General features: G+C 44.4%; 1 protein-coding gene across 1 annotated transcript in view; it reads left to right on the top strand.

Moving 5' to 3' along the window:
* The window catches only part of grin2aa (glutamate receptor, ionotropic, N-methyl D-aspartate 2A, a), a 105,675-nt gene that overhangs the window by 54,540 nt on the left and 29,059 nt on the right, over positions 1-22,076 (top strand). Inside the window, 3 exon segments of the mRNA XM_034539358.1 lie at positions 10,312-10,478; positions 13,832-14,260; positions 21,465-21,579. Coding sequence (XP_034395249.1) covers positions 10,312-10,478; positions 13,832-14,260; positions 21,465-21,579 — 711 coding nt within the window.

The following is a 22,076-nucleotide window of genomic DNA, read 5'->3' as shown; positions in this document are numbered from 1 at the left end:
AGCGCGAGGACGACCCCGAGATGCTCGTCAGCCTCCGAACCGGCGTCACGGATGACTCATTTGAGTTTTTCCCCTCTCGCTTTCAGCTTCTTCCCTATAATTAAGCGAGTGCGTTGTTTGTCTTTTTATTTCTTTGTTCATCCAGAAAAAAAAAGATTGTAACTGCTCACGACACACCGAGCGGACCACGTGAGGCTGACCGATTTAAAACGCCTCGCGTCACCGGATGTCTTTTGTCGGGACGCGTTGTCAAGGCGACAGCTGACTGTGAGCTGACTGCCAGTGTGCATGTGTGCTCTGCTCTTGCATTGGAAGACGGGCCCCATATAACAAGTATTAATACGCTGTTCATGTTCCACCCTTCATCGATTGAAGTGTTTAGTTTCCCCCAAAAATGTGGCATCAACAATCTCACACGATCTAAAAGTGGCGTGTTCAATCGCAGCGCACGGTTCAAAATAAAGGCCGCGCATCTTCGAATAGATTAATCGACTAATTGCTGCAACTTAAAAATTGAGGGTGTGTTTGATTATATAATGCAAAAAGTAACACGTGACATCACAGATTCGATAGGCTGATCACACGGCTCACGCTCTACCAGTCGTTATTACGCCGAGTCGGCATAAGACGGTGGCCAATGACGGTGTGTTTCACGTATGGTGCGGCCGTGCCCATACACACACACACACACACACACACACACACACACACACACACACACACACACACACACACACACACTCTCCTGAACCTCGCCGTCCGATCTGTGTTTGGTGGTCGTTATTTAAAAATTATGCTTTCCAGAGTAAATCCCCATCAAGTTACAAAGAAGTATCGTCTCATCCTCCGTTGTCCCACTTTCTTTCCCTCCTTCCTCTCCTCCCCACTCGTCCGATCTCTCCCTTCCCTTGTTTTATCCGACCCTCATCACCTTTCCTACCCGCCCTTCTCCCTCTCCATCATTCTCTCTTCATCGCTCTTTTGCCCAGAAATGTAAGTGACCCATCTGTGATAGCGAAAGGTACATTAGGCATTAGGGAGTTCCCTTCTAGCTCTGTGTGTGTGAGTGTGTGTGCGTGTGTGTGTGTGTGTGTGTGTAAAACTCCTCCCGTGGGGGGGCTGTCCGTCTGCTCGGCCAATGAAGTTCAGCCAATTACTCTGCAGGCCTCGCTGGCGGCCAATCAACTGGAAATGGGAAAAGCTTAGCGAGGACGACGGGGTTTTGGGGCGCAGCACTTATGCAGCACTTTGTTAATATACGGGAGAGTCAGAGCGCGCATGAGTGCATGCGCCCGGTACGCCGTGTGACAGGACCGCTCTGTTTCAGCCCCCGTCTGTCCCCTCTCTCCGGCTTGCTTGTGGTTGTGATATTAATGATGCATGTGTGAGCGGATGAGAATAGAGTGCTGCAGTGAGTGCAGCGGCCGGGAAGAGATCCTCCATGTTTGTGACCCTCCTTCTGGTTCCTGGCTTGGCAACGGCAGCTTAAAGGCATATTTCAACATTTTTCATTAAAATATCAATGTTGTGTGTGTGCACGGGAACAGCTGGAGGCAGAGCGGGGTTAGCTTAGCTTAGCATAATGACTAGAGGCAGGGGGACCAGCTGAACACTTCCTATTGTTTAATTTATCCAACAGACTGTTTCTTATCTAGCAGCATCAGCATCCTGAAGCCTTGTAGGTTGAAATTGCCAAGTTGTGATCCGATTACGCTTCACCAAGATCAGAACCTCGCCAACGGTGTCCGGCAGCTTCAGACGCTGCACTGAAGTAATGAAACACACCTCGTTGTTCACCAGGAAACATCTCCAGCGTGCACGTTGCTGCTCCGCGTTGCTACACAGCGACTTCACGTCTGTCATCAACACACCGACACGACATTGATCCTCTCTTCTTACTCGGAAAGAGAGCAAATACGCACACCTCTCAGGATGTTGGATTATTCCTTTCTTTCCATGTTCCTCTTCTTCTGCTTTCTCTCTGTGTTCAGTCTTCCCTTCATCGTCCCCTTCTTCTTTTCTCTTTCACCCACCTTCTCCCTGACACGGCTGCTATGTCTACCTGCCACTCCATCCATCCCTCTCTCCATCCCTCCCTCCATCCATCCATCCATCCATCCATCCCTCCAGCCATCCCTCGCTCCATCAATCCCTCTCTCCTTCCATCCCTCCATCCCTCTCTCCATCCATCAATCCCTCTCTCCCTCCATCCATCTCTCCATACATCCATACCTCCAGCCATACCTGTCTCCATCCATCCATACATCCATCAATCCCTCTCTCCTTACATCCATCCATCTCTCCCTCCATCTCTCCCTCCATCCCTCCCTCCCTCCATCCCAGTCACAGTGGGTCCCTCGGTGTCGGTGTATTTAGTGCTGACCGTAACAGCTGACTGATGCATCTCTGCTGTCGCCACATTATGCGGTTATTGATTTGCCCCAACATGGATGGGTCAGAAGCGAGGGATCATCTGACGTCCTTCCTTCTGGTTAATAAGGGAATAAAAGGAGTTAGAGAGCTGTTCACTAAAAATATAACAACACTATATACTGTAAGTTAAGAGGAGAGTGTTTCATTTTCTTCTTCAGAAGTTCAAATTAATTCATATTTCTGTTGTCAATAAAGACCCAGCGGCTATTTCTGATTGGACGACCGCGTCAACGCTGCTTGGATAATTTCAAACTATGAAGCACACAGTTATTAATCCCCTCTCACCATCTGAGGAGGAGGGCTGGTTGAACTCAGTGAGTCACGGCGAGCGCAATCTGCCCAGTTTCTGCAAACATCTAGCGACGTGGCGGAGGCGGTCCAGGTTTTTGACGGACAGCCCACATGAGAACAGTGTGATCAGAAAATGCTCATCTGAAGTTGTAACGTTGGAACATCTGGTCCGGTGCAATCTGCTCAACATCCAAATACTTGCCGTGGTGTTGACCCAAGTGATATTTTCCCTCTTTTAATTTCTTTGAATTCTTTTCTTTGGCGTTTTATTTATTGCTCCCTCTTCTCATTTCCCGGCTGAAAGATCAAGCTCCGCCCCTCGTCGCTCTAATGTTGTTCCTGAACAAGTGATATCCAGATGAAAACGACTTTTTTCTCTCTCCCAGGGCTGCTTTAAGACTGCATAAGTGTGTAAGTGTGTAAGTGCAGGTGTTTTGTTCCTGTGTGAATTTGAGGCCTTTGAGGCCTTTTTGTTTTTTTTGTTCCTGGGTCAGTGGGTGTTCTTCCATTCTGTTTGAGCTGAAGGTTTTTCTTATGTTGTTTGTGTCTTTGGAATAAACTCGGCATGATGCGCAGCCCTCTGGCACAGACACACACACACACACACACACACACACACACACACACACACAACCCCCTTTTACTCTGAATGTAGTGCACGTATGCGTGTGTGGACAAGCATCACACACTTTTTTCTTCCCGATGTTAATGCAAATGTTTGTGCTGGCCTAATAAACGTCTCCTCAGATTAATAAACGGCTCCTCAGATTAATACACGGCTCCTCAGATGAGGTTCACGAAACTGAACTCTCATCTCAAAATGCTTTCCCCCCCCCCCCCACCCCCCCCCCCCCTCTCTCTCTTTTTGTGTTCATGCAAAGGCCAAATGGAGAGAAAGGCACCAAGGAAGTAGAAGACAATTACATTAAATGGAAAAAAAGGAAGGAGTGAAGGAAGGAAGGAATAGGACGGAAAAAAGGGGACTAGAGGAAATAAGTGAAGAAGGAGGAAGAGCTGCAGAAAGGTAGCAAGGGGACACAATTAGGAAAGCACGATGGGTATAGGACAGTTAAAATGAAGAGAATAATTAGGATGTGTATGGCTGTTGATAATGGCAATATTGACAGTGAGGACTATTTTCATAATGAGGACTCTATTATGACAGTGGAGGCTGTAACGATGAGAAGTTACACGTCACAGGTGTGGAGAAGGCAGGAGTGATAATGCAACAGGTGCATTAACGAGCCAGGCTGTGGATGGAGAGACGAGAGGGGATCAGAATACCGAGAAAGAAGTGGTTTATGGAAAATGAAGCATGCAGACGACATGCTGTGAGCGGTTCAAAAACATAGTGTGTCTTCTTGTTATATCTGAATACTCCTTTAAAAGTTGTGTTACAATCTAGCAAAACTAAACGTAGAAATATAATCATGATTATTGTTGCAGAAATCATCTCTCGACCCTTATGTTGAATAAAATCGGACTGACGTATGTGGTTGTTTGCTTTCCATTAATACAATTTTGGGTCGTTACGACGGCAGCTACTCCTGCTCAGATGTGAGGGCTCGGTCCCAGAGGAGGGGGGCAGAATATCGGCCTTATTAGAGGAGATGGGGAATGGGCGAGCGAGGGCAAGATGGATAGGGGGAGCCGAGAAGAGGCAGAGCCCCTGGACAGAGTTAACGGGAAGAGAGAAAGACACAGAGAGGAAGATATTGGACTTATTAGAGAAGAGAGTGAGTGTGAGAGGAGGGCAAACACAGAGAGACAAAGATAGAGGCAGGGGGAGAGAGAGAGAGGGGGAGAGGGAGAGAGAGGGAGAGGGAGAGAGAGAGAGAGGGAGAGAAAGAGAGAGAGATGATGTTATTTTGTCAGTGTTTCCCCGTGGGGGCTCAACTGCTTGTTAAAAAGTCCTGACAGAGGAACCACAGCAAGAACACACACACACACACACACACACGCACGCACATGCACGCACAGACGGACAGACACTGCTTCTTTGTGATAAACTTTGAATAGTTCTCTCTCTCCCTGTGTGTGTCTCTGTTATCCACTAAAACGGGCTGCATTCATGCCAAAAATATTCCTCTGACGTCAAATACAGCAGCGTGTGTGTGTGTGTGTGTGTGTGTGTGCGCGGGTGTAGCTTTCTATTGCAGTCGAAGGCTCCGTAATTATTATCCAAAACAAACAAACGAAGGTTTTTCTGCTCCCCTCTGTTCGCACCGAGAACTTTATTAACACCCCCACCCCTCCACACACACACACACACACACACACACACACACACACAAACACACACACACTCACATTCACACATTCACACAAACACACACGCACACACACACACACACTCACATTCACAGCGCTATCACAAGATCTGCTTTCTGTGTTGTGCTAAAAAAAAAAAAAGCGCCGTAATCTAACAAAGGCTGCATAAACATTTACATCAGAATGCAGTGAAGCCGCGTGGCGTGTAAGTAAAAGACCATCAAAGCAAACGTTGTTATTTATCTCCGGGTATAAAGAAGAGATGGAGAGAACGACATGCAGAGGCTTTTTGTTCGGGTTTGTGCGATACAACACAACCGAGTGAAGAGCGCCGGGTAGATGGAGATGGACGTTAAGTTGTAGGAAGCAGGGCCTCCGTCTGGTGGATTGTAACCGTATCAGTGCAATGTGATGTCATTGCATCGCCGTATGCAATGACCTAGCTTTTAATAATGTGGGTATTATTTGTGAGACTGTGACGTTGTTTCTTTTCTTTAAAAATGCAGTTTTGTTGGAGTCAAACAAGCAGAATCTCATTTTACTTTGATTTAAGATTGCAATCTTAATAAACTTCACATTCCTGGTTCCTCTTTATATATATATATATCCATATATATATATATATATATATATATATATATATATATATTATTATATTATATTTATAATATCGCCCTCACCTGTACATTTTGAGTTACAATGTCTTTTAGTGATTTAAATGTTAGAAGTCAGCACAGGCTTCAGCACCATGGACAGCGCCACACAGGATGATGATGTTTAGTCCAATATCAAGTGTGTGTGCGTGTTTTTTCACCTATTTAAGTTAAATGAATTGCTTCAATCATCTTTCTGGAGTGTATCGACATCTCATTTGTCTGTATTTGACATTTGAGGATATTTACATATCAAAATATATATGTAAATGTGTAATGTCTTGGTGCCATTGGTGGGACGTTTCCACTTACTCCTAATGTAGGCAATGACATCATCTCCTCCATCTTTAATGACGTCTTGCTTATTAGGCAGACATACCAAAATATACCTTGGAAAGCGAAACATGGCTGAATCCTCATTACTTTAATGTGCAATGCATCCAACTCACCAAGCAGCACTTTATTTCATCATTTCCACTAATTGGCTTTTCCTGTAAATCTTCAACTGCGTTTCTTTTTTATTACACAGTGAGCGGTGCCAGCCTAGGAGTTGTTTTGTATGTTGGGAGTTCATATATTTTATATACACCCTGGTGGCTCCGTTTTGGCAGACAGCGTATGGGCGGTAAGTGCCAGCACAGAGACGCCGTGGAGCTGCTTTTTTGCCCCAAAGTGCAAAAATTATAGTTTTTTCGGTCTACAACCATTAAAAAAATGTGGTCTCGGTAAAAAGAAAAATCCAGTTCTTGACGTGTTCTTCTTTCTCTGGATGTGTGTATTTATTCCCGTCAGAACTTATCATCGACAACCCCCCGTCTGGTGAAGGCGGTGCATTCACTGTCCGCACTAATCACTCGTGTGATCCGGTCTCTGGCTCTCCGTCCTGTCTGAACGGTTTACGTGGCGAGTGCCGTCTTCTCGGTTTGTTTCCGCAGACATTTTGAGAGCTCTTCTCTCTCTTGTTTTTTTTCTTTCCGCTGCAGCTATTTTTATGCCCGTCTGTTTATATTTAGTAACCGAGGCCACCGAGGAATACGAGTCAAATCGGTGTGTGTCTCTCCTCCGGTGGACGCCGCAGAGACGGAAAAGGCGGAGACGAGCGATACGTGGACGTGTGCGACAGGCCCCTTGTGTGACAAACATCTTTATTCTTATCTCGGCGAGCGTGCGTCCCTCCCAACCTGGACCCACAATGCACTGCGCCCTCATCTTTGTTTGTGCGTCTTCTCAGTTTTAGTTCTTCGCACACATGTGCGTGTCATCGGACCAGACAGTGCACGATGCTATCGGCGGCAGAGGATATGAGGACTACTATTTATAACTCACCCTCGGTCTCAACTTAGACACACTGTTCCTGCGTGTGTGTGTGTGTGTGTGTGTGTTCGCCTCTTTGTGTGTCTCCAACAGAGTGGGAACATTTAGGTAGCGGGAGACTGTGAACGTGATAGATGGGACACAAGGTAAAAAAAAGAGTGTGTGTGTGTGTGTGTGTGTGTGTGTGTGTGTGTGTGTGTGTGTGTGTGGTGTGTGTGTGTGCGCGAGGCGCCGCCTGCTGAAGGTGTGAGTGGAAGAAGAGACATGTCACACTTGACAAGGGTGAAATGAGAGGATACGATTGGCTGTTTTCTGATGTCACGGATTGCAAGCCGTCCCAATTAGAAACAATCATACGCTGCTTAGTCACTCCATCAGTCTCTCTCTCTCTCTCTCTCATCAACATGTCCTCCCCCCTCTGCCTCTAATTCAATATCTCTCTGGAACTTTTTCTGCCTGCCAGTCTCGGGCTGATTTGCTCTCTCTCTAGCGCGGCCTCCTTCTTTTCCCACTGTGCGTTTCCTCTTGAGCTCCATCTGGTACGTCTGCGTCACATCGTCTCTCCCTTGATGTCCCTCGCACCTCGACCGCATTCCACGAAACCTCGGGAAGAAAAACACAAAAATGTAACGAGACGACGCGCATTAAAATAATTTGTGTCAGCCGTGTGTGAATCCGGAGGTTCACGTTTCTTTTGTTTCACCCGGAGCGAAAAGACTTCAGAAAACAGGGTTGAAGTTTGGGTTCCTTTGTTGTCAGGGTCCTTAAGAGTTCCAGGGTTCCTCTGGTCTCAGGATTACAGGCTGGACCGAGCTAAACTGAAACAGAACTTTGAAGCTCTGCATGCAATGAGTGTAAAATGAGAATATTCAGCCCAACCCAAACCTACATCTGTTGGGTTCGACGTGATGAGATCCTGTGAACATAAAGAGACCCTCACTTATGAGCTCAGGCCTCAAATGAAAGAAGAAAAAAAAGCTTATTTATTTTATTTATTTATTTCTTTGCCGTTTTGCGCTAGAATCTGGCTTCCTCTCCCGGTGGGGTGTTCCCAGAGCATGAATCACACACACACACACACACACACACACACACACACACACACACACACACACACACACACACACACACACACACAGGCATATATGACACACCGCCAACAAATATTATTGAAACGGAATATTCTTTAGAGGTTATTCACAACCGATTTGCATAAACGTTGCCTTTGGCATCAATTCTTTGAGCGTCTGGATATTTGGTGATTTTTTTCAGGTAATCCGAAGAATGAAAACTTTTTTTAAGGGTTGACAGAATCTATAACTCTCACGCCTATTAATTGGATTATGTGAAAATACCAATAAACACAGAGGAGCAGCTGAATATGTAGCGGCGAGGCAAGAAAATTAAATACATTTCTTTAAAAGGAAATCCAACGAAACAGTTTCATCAACAGGTGGCAGGTTCAGATGTTCGTCGTTAAATAACCGAAAATATACAATTTCACACAAAGTCACGTATACTTTGTATATTCTATACATCCCACGGTCGTCTGCGTGTTGCAGCACAGTGTGGGAGTACGGGGTCGCTGCTGTGATGGAGACAGGAAGTGACACGTCTCAGAGCATGACCTCCCTCCTGTCCCACCGTGCTCAAGCTTTGCTTTAGCTTCCGTTAGAACACACACATGCACACACACACACACACACACACACACACACACACACACACACAGGGCTACGCAGAGAGCCTCTGAAGAGCACTTGGGTCAGAGTATGAAGTGAGCCGGCTGTACACACACAGATATAATACCATGAAGGAGCACTCACGAGACTTGATATTGGGGGGGAGGGGGGGGGGGGGCGGGCACAGTCACACAAATAATGCCCACGTTATTTTCCGAGGCGATCAACACTGGGAAATGAAAAGCTAGGTCACGCATGCAGCGATGCGATGACATCACATTGCACTGATACGGTTGAGAGTGCGATCCACTGGACGCGGCGCCTGCTTCCTACAGCGCGCGTCCATCTCCATCTTCACTCGGTTGTGTTGTATCTATACCATCATTCATCACGGATGAATCCACAACGTGACGACGTTCTAGTGTTTACTTTTGTATTTTCTAGGTGTTTTCAATCAGCTGTGATGTGACTGAGGCTAATGTCGGATGGCGTTACACTGCGCAGTGCTCACAGTGTTGCAGCTCAGAGCACTGTGTGTGTGTGTTTGTGTGTGTGCGTGTGTGTGTGTGCGTGTGTGCAGTGGCTGCTTCGTCACATACACCGACTTCTTTTAGTCGCACTGTGGATGCAGGCTGCAGGCTGCAGGCTGCAGGCGGGTGTGTACATGCAGTGCACTCCTTGTATGTGTGTGTGTGTTTGTGTGTTTGTGTGTTTGTGTGTTCATTCGTTTTAAGAGCAGGTGTGATCTTACAAAGTGACACCCGGGAGGAATCTCTTTTTTCTTCATTTGTCTCGTGTCTCTCGCTCCAACCTTTTGTTCTGTGCCTCTTAGCCATCCTTCTTTTTTTTTCTTTCATGCTTGTCAGGTTGCGGCCTCACACACACACACACTGACCTGCAAAGTCCATCACAATTAGAGTGCCAGAGACAAGTGGTGTCAGGATAAGCCGTGTGTGAACTCTCTGACATTTCAAGGTAGCAGGAATCTTCACACGCAAACAAATGTTGCAACAAACAACCGAAGACGAGCCGCCGCTCCCGACGGTCCGCACATTTTTCTCTTTTTCTTTCTTCTTCCTCAACATTCATCACTCTTCATCGTGACTCATTTCACCTCCCTTGTTTAATTGCCCGCGACATAATGACTCATTTAACACGCACAAAAAAAAAAAAAAAAAAAGAAGAAAACTCAATATACATGAATGGAGTTAATTTGTCCACCTGTAATCGTGCTTGTCCTCTCTGTCCGAGCCCCCTGTCTCAGTGTGGCTGAACGAAGTGGTGAATGATTTGTCAGGTTTAATGGAGTGGATTTAAGAACGTGACCCCCCCCTCGCTCCCCCCAGAACCAGGTCCACGGAGTTCTGCGAGCACGCGCCTGTACAGCACCAATCCAATTTGGGCTTAATTGAATTGTTCTGAGCCCCTCATCCATTTATTTTCCTCCACGAGAAGCTTATTACTCTCAAATTATGTGTGTGTGTGTGTGCGTGTGCGTGTGTGTGTGTGTTGATGGACTGCCAAATGTATCTGTTGACTGGTATTTCTTGCATTAGTTTTTAATGAAGTTAGACAAAATCTAATTACATCATCAACTAAATCTCTTCTTCCCCTCTCTTTATCTGTATCCAACCCCCCCCCCCCCCCCCCCCGGTTTCCTTTTTTAGGATGTGAAGTCCACCTTCTTCCAGTTCGGCGCCTCCATCCAGCAGGAGGCTCTGCTGATGCTGAACATCATGGAGGAGTACGACTGGCACATCTTCTCCATCGTCACGTCGAAGTTCCCCGGCTACCAGGAGTTCATCAACATCCTGAAAACCACCGTGGACAACAGGTGAGGACAACACCTGCGCATGTTTGACTCCGCCTACCTTTATTCATCATCTCCAGGTTGTACGTACGATGAGTGCTGTAGCCAAGGCGATGATGCAAACTCTGATTTAAGGGCCCGGACAGTATGAAGTTTACCATTTTAATGTAGTTTGTTAACATGCTGTGACATTGGTTTTTTGCAGGTATTCTTTCATAAACCAACGTATTTTTTCTCTCAAGACAACACACATGAATTGTTTTGGTGGCTCTAAAGAAAAAACACCCGGGGAGTCGTGTAGGAGACATCATCAGGGGACCCTGAATGTCTGTACGGAGGCGTGTGCCGATCCGTCAAGTAGATATTGAACTGGTCGGGGGAATCACCGGAGCTATTAGGATTCATCTTCTCGGAAAACATGGACCAGGTGTCATGGTAACCCATCTAAGTGTTGATGTATTTCAGCCTGGATCAAGTGGGTGGAACCGACCGACAGGCGTCATCCCCGGAGTCGTGCCGCTAGCCAGAAGGGCGATAAATCTGTACCCCTAAGAGGAAAAGGCATTCATACTCTTGACTTAAGTATAAATTCTATATTAAACAGAAGGTCGATGAAGTGTACCGAACAACGGAACATTTCTTTCTCTCCGCCTCATCCATTTTTGGGTCATCGTTCGCTAAAATCACCTCCCAAGGACAACAGCTTGCTCTCAGGAATGCCGAAGATAACGAGCGTTTTGTAGAGTGGAGCACATTTCTCCAATTTCTGAGCTTCTCCTTTATCACTGCAAATTTCCCCAGAGGACGGAGAAGTTTACTTTCTCCGAGAGTTACTGCTCACTGCGGGTCGGCCTTGGATTTTTCATCTCCTCCATTCACACTGTGCTCGACAGCGAGCGTCCTCCGTCTTGTCTAACTCAAGGCCCAACGACAGACATTTTGAAGGGACCATCTTCCCAAAGAAATTAGAAGAAAACAATAAAAAATGAACTGGGCTGTAAATAAGTGTTATGTCACTATCTACTACTCTAAATGAATAAGCAGCGTATTGTTCACTCCCTGCATTATGAATCCAAATTAACGTATATATATGTACACACATATATATGTATATATAAAGATAATATAAATATAACTCAATATATATATATATATATTATATATTTATATATATTATATATATTGAGTTGTATATATATATATATTATATATACTGTATATATTATAAATATATTTATATATTATATATATATATATATATATATATATATGTATATATATATTGAGTTTTACATGTGTTATTTAGTGCAAAACTCAATATATATATACATATATATATGTATATATAGATAATATAAATATAATATACATATTTATATATATCATATACAGTATATATTATATATATATATATATTGAGTTTTACATGTGTTATTTAGTGCAAAACTCAATATATATATACATATATATATGTATATATATAGATAATATAAATATAATATAAATATTTATATATATCATATACAGTATATATTATATATATATATATATATATATATATATTGAGTTATATATATATATTAAATATATTTTATATGTATAAATATATATATTTATATATATTTTTTTTTAACTAACAAACTAGTGCAGCCCAGTGGTTGTGAATAGCTGCACTTCAAAGACAGCCAGCTCTAAAAAGATGTCATCCACATTCTTCAAATTAATGCAGATGACAGGTAGATTTACTACACAGGCCGTCTGGCTCTTCGCCAAACCTTTAGGTCATTTTGACTGATGCTGTAGCAGAGAGCAAGAAAAAAAAAAGAAGAAGATAGAAACTGCTGAAGAGAACAGCAAGCAATCATTTTTGGCAAAAAAAGAAAAGAAAGAAGTCTCGTTAATGATCCACGTTCAGCAGCGTCCCGGTGCCTGAACCCTTCATATATTAACACCCCGCTGAGGAGGGTCTTCTTCATTAGCGGTTACTCTCCATGTCGTTCAAACACTCTCAGCCTCTGTCACTATTTGATAACACTGGAGGCAAATTGTTTTAATCACACGTGGCACAGTGAGTGGCAACAGATGAGTCGAGTGGCTGATTGAATAGGATTATGAATTCGTCCCTCAAACAGATGTGTCGCTATCAGGAAGCCCCTTAAAAACGTGTCACAGTTTAACTTTAGGCGTCGGACCCCGTGCACGTGTTCTCTTCCAAGCGAGTCCGACCCCCCCCTTTGGTTTCACTCTTCTGATGTCAATCGATATCCACTCCGTAAGGCGTGTGCCGTTACGACGCCTCTGTGCGCGATAGCTACAGATCTGCAATAAAGAAAAGTCACTTAACATCTCGACCTCCGTGTTGGAATGAAAGCCATCGTTTATAAGAAACAAGAAAAAGAAAAAAGGAAAAGAAAAGCCCAATTACTTTCGCTTTTTACCCGTCGTCGATTTTTCTTTTTCCCCCACGTCAGCATTCGGCAGGTTCACGGTAGACTTAGTCACGGGCAGACGCTTTTTAATACCAGTGAAACGTCCATCATTCACCACAGAGACAGTGTGCCCAGTGAGTCGAGTCTGACCCGCGTGGAAACATATTAATACCGCAGCCCCGGATATACAACATGAAGAGCGAGGTCAAATATTTTGTGGATGGCTACATACGTTCATACGCACACGTCTGATGGAGATGAACGCAGGCAGGCAGCCAAGTATCATGTGCAGATTAACGATGACAGAGCTGGGTTGCGTATTTTTACCGTCACTCTGCCATCAAGGGAACCGCCCTCCTCATACCACAGCATGCTATTAGCTTATGATATATAATTTTCCTTTGAATCACTCACATAACTGCCACTTGGTCTGTTTCCTGCTGCTCTTTCCCAGCTGAATATCATCACGCTGGACGTTAAAGAAAAAACGAGCGGCCGAGTCCCACTGGAGGAAAAAAGAAAGAAAGGAAACTCTACAACTGCATTATCATTTTTAATAATAACTGCGGCTACAGAACTCGACATATAAGGAACCGCTTCGGATCTGTTTTACGTCACAGTTGCTTTGAGTATTTAATACTTCACATCTCTATGTACAATCAGTCACAAGTAATACAACGTCAATTAACCTATTTTTATTTCTATTATTTTTACATTACGTTCTGATAAGTCTACTGAGCATCATTATTCCGCATTTGCATTCTCCATTTAGCCCCTCCCCCCCCTCTTTACACCTATTAGCATTCACTTAACATTCGCACTTAACAATGATATTAATTATAATACGGAATTATAAGCGCCCTTTCCGGCACCCCCGAGCAAAGTTAATAGGCTATTTAGTCTCAATATTAACATGTGGGCCCCCTGTCCTCGTTACCCTCGCTTTAGTTTCGTGGGCTGGGACCTGCAGAACGTCATCGTCCTGGACGCGGTGGAGGAGGACAGCAGGTCTCAGATCATGCTCAAGAAGGTCCAGTCGCCGGTGGTGCTGCTCTACTGCTCCAAGGACGAGGCGGTCTACATCCTGGAGGAGGCCCGCTCCCTGGGCCTCACCGGGTTCGGGTACATCTGGATCGTGCCGTCGCTCACCACCGGGAACCCGGATCTGACGCCCGAGGCGTTCCCTCCGGGGATGATCTCGGTGTCGTACGACGACTGGGACTACCCGCTGGAGGCGCGCGTCCGCGACGGTCTGGGGATCATCACGTCGGCGGCGGCGGCCATGCTGCAGGAGTACGGCGACATCCCCGAAGCCAAGACGTCGTGTTACGGCCAGATGGAGAAGACGTCCAAGCTGCCGCCCAGCGCGCTGCACAAGTGAGTCCAGTCAAGTTTTGGTATTTTGTGTAATTATCATAAAAGCAGTTAGCTGTGTGCGTGTTTATAGGTGAGAAAAATATAGAATCAATTATGAAAAGTTTCTTCATGAGGTTTTTTGTGTGTGTGTGTGTGTGTGTGTGTGTGTGTGTGTGGATGCATGGCTTCCTGCCACAGTCTATTTTCACCCCTAGTGATTAGAGACTTCCACCAAGTCTACTTTAAGGCCAGAGATTGAAGAAAGATGCAATTACTGGATGAAAAAAACAACAAAAAAACACATGGGATTGAGAGTTGGAGCTAAGGGGAAGTGTAGGAGTCAGAGAGAGAGAGAGAGAGAGAGATAATGAAAGTGGATAATGGGAGTGGAGGAGGGTGTTTGTGAGAGAGAGGGAAGGGAAGAAATTGAGAGCGGGCTCACAGCGGGAAGCCGCCACAAATTAGAGCTCTCCAAAAATTGAAGAGCTCCTTGATGAGCCCTTCTGTTCCTCTCCTCCACCTCGTCCTCCGCTTCCTCGTTCCCTCTCTCCTCTGCTCTCCTTCCATCTCTCCTGCTCTTCCTCTCGTTGTGGCAGCCAGTGGGAGATGCCTCTGTCTGGCTCTCCATCTGGCAGAGGGGGGGGGGGGGGTAACTTGTGTTTACATCCCAATTGTTATTGTTTTTTTTTAAATATTCTATTTGTAATGATGAAGTGTGAAATTAGTCCAAAAAAACTTGTTGAATTCCCAAATGTATTTCCGAGAAGAAAAAAACCCACAATCGTAAAAATGCGATAAGCTTTTAATGAGAACAATTAACAGATTCAAGCTTCACTCACGAGCACGAGGATGAGTTTTGATATTTAATAGTCGTCATTTCGTATCATGTCACCATTGAAATGGGGTTAAAATAACTAATGTTGTATCAAACCGCAACATCCTGTCAATGTCCTGTATGAATCCATTTTGAAAGTGTTTTTTTTGGGACCTTTTATGGCTAACGTCACATGACAGGCGATTTGTCCGACTTTCATCCTGCCAAATTCAACATCAGCAATTCTCATTGTGGATTGTGCGCCACGGGTAGTTCAGGGAAGCTGGGAGATTAGAGCACTCAGTGAAAGTGCGAACTCCGCCTGTTTAAAAAGCTAGACATTCCACTAGTCATTGAGTTCACAGAGGCCTTACTGGCTTTGATGAGCCGCCACTCATACATGATGCTCATCGCGTGCAAAGGGACCATCAAGTGTGACTGATGACACCTTCAACGCCCTCAATAGGACTTTAAACACCCACAATGCACTCATGCGGCGCCCCTTTTGTCCCGGAAACACGGGCGCACCCAAGAGAATTACCGGATACCCATGAGCCAGCTGACTTTTATTGCCAGCATGCTCTGCTGCCTCAGGTTGTTACCCAGGTGATGAGTGGCCACAGATGGTTCTGTTGTGGGTGAGAGAGCTCAGCCAATAGGGCTTCAGGGGCCAGGACGCGAGGAACACGATTGGTCGAGGCTAGGTCGGGGGCCACGGGCCAGTGTGGGTTGTTAGAACATCAACGGCTGTCGGAGGGGATATAGGAGGACATGGCACACACACACACACACACACACACTCACACACACACTCACACACACAGGTGGGAAGATGGGCTGTATGTAGCAACGTACAGCAGCAGTGTGGAGTATTCGCAGTGGGTCACAGTATTATATCCTTCGCATTAGTTCCTCGTTGTAAGCAAGATGTGAATAACAGCAGTATCTTATGAGTATTAATTTAGTATAAAACGCCTCTCAGACTGCAGCCTCCGTCTTTGAGCCAGAACATGTCGCGGTAAAACAAAAGCTGTTTAGGAAAGGAACAAAATGAATAGATGGAAGTCTGTATGGTTCTGGGGGAGTTTCACCTCACTCACTTCGCCCCCCCCTGACGTGATGAATGCACTGTGACGCATCCGAGATGAATACGTTTTGCTGAGTGATGGAAATATGAAATAATAATAAAAACAGGAGACAAATGACCAACTAAGAGCACCGGCCAGTGCAGCAATCACACCGAGTGATAACCCTTGGCTTCATTTAAAATATGCTGTGTGAGTGAGCGTGTGTGTGTGTGTGTGTGTGCGTGTGTGTGTGTGCATGTCAGAAACAAGAGAAATATCCCCCCCACCCCTAAGAGAATGTTCTGTCATGGCAGATTTACAGTGCGCCGCTCACCTTGCTGTGGTGAACACTGTGCCTTAAAAGACTTTAGCACTTATTTATCAGTGTGTGTGTGTGTGTGTGTGTGTGTGTGTGTGGCATGGTGCTAGTAGAGTTCTGACAGGTAATTTCAGTCTCTCGCCCTGATATATGAGGGTCAGATCTCAGGAAACACACATGTACGAACGTACACATTACACACACACACACACACACACACACACACACACACACACACACATTACACTCACACACATATTACACTCACACACACATTACACACACACACATGCTGAGTCCTGGGGCGGCGGTCCTGATGTTTGTACTAACGCACAACACACTGCAATTGCTGCTCATGCAATTTGCTTCCAGAGTAGCATGTTCAAACTAAACACTTGACTTCCTTGTGCACAAGTGTGTGTGTGTGTGTGTGTGTGTGTGTGTGTGTGTGTGTGTGTGTGCATTGTACAAAACAGCTTTGTGCATTTGTCATGTTTCTCTGAGTCGGACACAAACTATGAATAACCTTTTGTTTTCTTTCAGAATGGAAACTATGATTCAACGTGATGGCCGTCACACCACGGCTCATGAATATCACATTACCGCATGAACACTGGCTAACTGTGCGTTTAATATCTGTATTATTCCACATTTCTGCCTCTAATTCTCCTGCGACTAGTGACACGTAGTGATCTCACGTGTCGGAGTGGACGGGGGAATATTCTTCTTCTACTGTCGAAGGGGGTGTAAAGTCTTCTGCACGTCACTGTGTCGGTGCTGCTGCACGTGTTTAATAACCTGCAATTAATAACATGCACAAATGATAGACGCCGTGACGTCGTTCCAAATGATAGCGGTTAGCGAGTGGACGCGGAAAAAAGACGGCGTAGACGCAGTCGCTCGTACACGCTGCAACACCGCGAGAGACGATATCTGCGAATCATAAAAAAAAACATTTTAAAGTCATACGACCCCCAAATCTGTCTCGTCAGATTACGTATTGGTAATCTAATAAACCTTTGTAGGCCCACGTGAGCAGGAGATGTGTGTCTGTAGGTGTGTGTCTGTGAGCGTGTGTGTGTACACTACTCACGTGTGTACTTGTACTTCGAACACAGTAAAAATGACACGTCGCACATTCAGATTTTAGTGCTGAAAACGTGACGCGCCGTTATTTATTTTTTAATCTGTGTTTTGGGGCGATTTTTTAAATGGAGCTAATTAGCGTTTAGCGTAAATTAGCTCCAGCTAGAGTTAGCCTTTATCTAGAGGGCCGTCTCTGTGTCTTTTTTAAAAACAGATGTCAAAAAGATTCCGGTCTTAACTTTACAACCGGCTGCCTGGGCGTCGGCATTGTGCTCGTTACCCCGGGAGGAGCGCATTGATTGACAGCCGACAGAGCGAGGAGCGGCTCTGTAAAGTTTATTAATTTTTCATCAGAGGTATAAGGGCATCTCAGGAAGGCGCTCCTGTGTTCCTGAACAGAAACCCGATTAGCGTATCGGGGGAAACGGAATATTCCTGCTCCGCTATGAAGAATCCCGAGTGGACAAGAGGAGTCCTGCTGGAGCAGCTGTGAGGAGGAGAGAACATGTAATTGTTAGCATTAATCTTGTGCTGCCCGAACTCGCGGTGAAAGAAATAACTGCACAAACATAATGTACACCGAGGGACCACGGAGGGGGGGCCGGGGGGGGGGGGCACTTAACACACCTGAGGCATGAGAGGGCTTTCAGGAAACTACCTGAAGACCTACATCAGCACTGGTTGCAGGTTTTGTTTTTTCTTTCTTTCTTCGGTGTGTGAGTGTGTGTGTGTGTGTGTGCGACTGTGTGTGTGTGAGTATGTGTGTGTGTGTGTGTGTGTGTGTGTGTGTGTGTGCTCTTGCAGTCCATAGATCACGAGTGCTGACAGGATACATCATCGCTTTGACTGGTCCTTGTCTTTACAAAGGATGAATGTCTCTATCTCTAACACACACACACACACACACACACGCACGCACACACACACACACACGGTATTATACGGTTCATCTGAGACTCCTTTTCTCCGCAGTAAAGCCTCTTTAGGAACCAGAACATATTGATTCTTTTGACTACGTTCCACTATTATTCTGAATCTGACTTTTAGACAGTATGACAAACCCGGATATCGACATATTGTTTAGATCTTTTGCGCAAAAATAACAACTCAGTTGAAATGTTGTCATTTTGGGAATGAGGGCGGAAAAAACTCATTGTTTCTTATTATTAACATTAGACATGTTCGTGTGTGAGAGAGGAAAAAAAACAAGGATATTTTTATCCATAACTGTCGAGGCTCGGTGCTCTTCCACCTTTCTAATCTTTAGACTCTTTTTTTTTCCGGGTTTCTCCTTCTCTGGGTGCTCCCCCCTCCCCCCTCCCCCCCCCCCATCCCCCCCACCTCTCTAATGAATAGAGAGATTACTGACACAATGGAGGCTGGAAAGTGAGAGGAATTGGATCTCTTTACTATGATCTCAGGGCTACGGGGAGAGAGGAAACGTTCGGTGGTGGAGGGGGGGGCAAAGTAATTGTCTGTGGTGAGTGTGCGAGGATGTTCATTCGGGGGTTGTTTAGGGTTATATTACCCTCCAGCCTGCCTACGTATCCTAGCAACGCCGTATCAGGTCCACCTTGTTTGATGGGCGTACACACACACGACCTGCCCATCCTCTCAGCATCCTGGTACTTGCGTTGTATAATATGAGGCTGCTCATAAACAGCCAGTGACACACACATATATAGATATAGATATATATATATATATATATATATATATATATATATATATATATATATATATATATATATATATATATATATATATATATATATGTACTGAAAAAAGCATAGTTACTTTTTTTATTTTTTATAGCTGCACTAGACAAGTTTTTTTAAATGTCTGGACGTCCTCACTTACCGCCTACCCACTCTACCAGGAAATCAACGTGTTTACCGGTTCACCTTACACGATGCGCATCATTCTAACACCCGGACGCGAGTTTTGACATCGTTACCTCGGAGTTACATCAGATCCTCTTGCGAGTGAGGCTGGAAAGAACTTTTTATTTTATTTTATTTGCTGGTTGGTGTGTCGAGAGAAATGGTAGAGAAGAGTGAAAATCATCCAAATGAGCAATAAAGGAGAGCAAAATGTACTTTGTACGGACGGGAGGAAGAGCGAAAACTCCCGCTTTGTGTGTGCGTGTGTGCGTGTGTGTGTGTGTGTGTGTGTGTGTGCATCACTTCCAGATCGATGTTAGCAAAGCGCAGAATGGGCTGTTCTCCTGAAAGAGTAGCCTGGGATCTGGTATTGATTCCAGAGCCTCTTCCTCCGCTGCAGTCGCACATAATTGGGTTCAGCGCTGCAGCCCGGCGTCCAATCAGACGGCTTGTTACTACTCACCTGGTTGCTTGCAGGCCAATCAGATTATTTTAATCACAAAACCCACTCAATCCCCTTATCGCCGGCTGATTTCATCTGAGCATTGAGTGGCTGTGTGTGTGTGTGTGTGAGTGTGTGTGTGTGGGTGTGTATGTGTGTGTGCGTGTGTGTGTGTGTGTGTGTGTGCGCGTGTGTTTCCAGCAGCAATTTCAAGGTATTGCAAAATCTCACCACACACTAAACCAATCCAGTAACACTTTATATGACCCTATGACCCTCACTGCATCGTTAGAGTTCTAAGCACTCGTAAATATTCATGATCTTAGTGTATTGCAGATAGATTATCATCTTTTCATAATGCATTATAATGTGATTATAGGTTACTCAGAATGGTCATTTGTTTTGCTTTAAGTAAAGCTGCAGTAAATTGTTCTTGCATAAAGATTAATATATCTATGTATTCCTCCTTACTGAAACCAAACAATGGCAATATAACAATGTAGTATAGATAGTCAAAAGATTTACATGCATTTCGACTATGATTATCATACTACACTATAACCCTCGCAAAATAATATCTGTGATTGACCAGCAATTATGATTGATATTATGCTTCATGATTTAAGTTATGAATTTTGAAGGATGTTACGGTTATTGACCTTATCAGTCATTATAAAATACTATATAATGTACAATGTGTGATACTTATTGTTAGAAAGTATTATGAATAGTTGTGATTTTAATTATAAGTGTGTTATATGCAGATTATAACACATTTTTGCCTTTTTCTCCGTTATCTCTGTCGCCATCTTTGTGAAGAATCAGAGAAACAGAGATCATAGGGACAGTATTATTAATATGATTTCTTTTTCTTTTCTTTTTCTAACCAAATTAAGATGTTTGGGAATTATCCATTAAATGTGTCAAAACTAAAAGCGCAATTTGTGGCCTGCACCGTGGATATGCACTGCCCCGGCTGGCAGAACGGAGGAGAAGGAGGAAGAAGAGAGGAGGAAGAAGAAAAGAGGAGGAAGAAGAAAAGAGGAGGAAGAAAAGAGGAGCTGTCTCCCCCTCGACGTACAGAAGGAGGGAGGGAGACAGAGTGGGGAAGGACAGCCATGATGAATGTGGAGGCTGCGTGGACCCAAGAATATCTTCCCACTGCCCTCCATCTTAGCTAATGTGACCTGCCATATGGGTCACTCATTACAGTGTGTGTGTGTGTGTGTGTGTGTGTGTGTGTGGACACACTATGGCTTTAAGTTCTGTCCATTGTGTTTTTTCTCTTCTTTTTCTCTTCTTATTCACTTCTTATTCCTCAGCATGGAGCTTTGACTCAATACAAAAGAGCCCATGTGCATATATTTAGGTTATTAATACTAGTAGATTGAAAATGTACTTTTTCTCACTCTAATGTAATTCAATTTCCCTTTTTCCTCTGTTGCTCCTCGCCTCTTCATTCATTTCCTTCCTTTTCTCATTCTCTGATTTGTCTCCCCCCTCTCCCCCTTTTTCTTTGTCCTGATCTCTGCTACTTCTTCACCCTGTGCCCCCCCCCCCCTCCTCTTCCTCCTCCTCTTCCCCCTCTTCCTCCTCTACTCCTCTCGCTCTCAGGTACATGATGAATGTGACGTGGGATGGCAGAGACTTGTCGTTCACAGAAGACGGCTACCAGGAATACCCCAAGCTGGTGGTCATCGTTCTCAACAAAGAACGAGAGTGGGAGAAGGTAGGACCTTTGAGTGTGTGTGTGTGTGTGTGTGTGTGTGTGTGTGCGTGTGTGTGTGTGTGTGCGCACCTATGGGTCATGCCTGCCATTATATAATTGTGAAATTTGCTATCGACATTTCGAGAAATACAAATGAAAGAAGGTTTAATTGATCAGTGTATATGTAATATTTATAATATATACTACACCATATTACATCCCATACTATATTATACTGTACTAAATTAATCCATTATGTAGCTGTGTGATATTGTTTTATTATATTCTAGTTCTGTATAATACAGACAAACACTTATCATCATTCCTTAATAAAGTTATATATGATTCTGCATACATAATGTCGCTTGCTGATTCTGCTGCTACCAATCACACTGCGTTGTGATTTTGACTTTAATAGTTCTGTTTCCATATTTACCTCTTTTTTTCATTTTCTATTACTATTTTTTACTATTATTTATGTTTATTTACTTTCAAAACTGGCTTATTTGATCTTAAAT

The sequence above is a fragment of the Cyclopterus lumpus genome, chromosome 8 (genome assembly GCF_009769545.1).
Source record: "Cyclopterus lumpus isolate fCycLum1 chromosome 8, fCycLum1.pri, whole genome shotgun sequence".
NCBI lineage: Eukaryota > Metazoa > Chordata > Actinopteri > Perciformes > Cyclopteridae > Cyclopterus > Cyclopterus lumpus.
The sequence above is the reverse complement of the archived record's forward strand: the minus strand, read 5'-3'. Positions and strand labels throughout refer to the sequence as shown.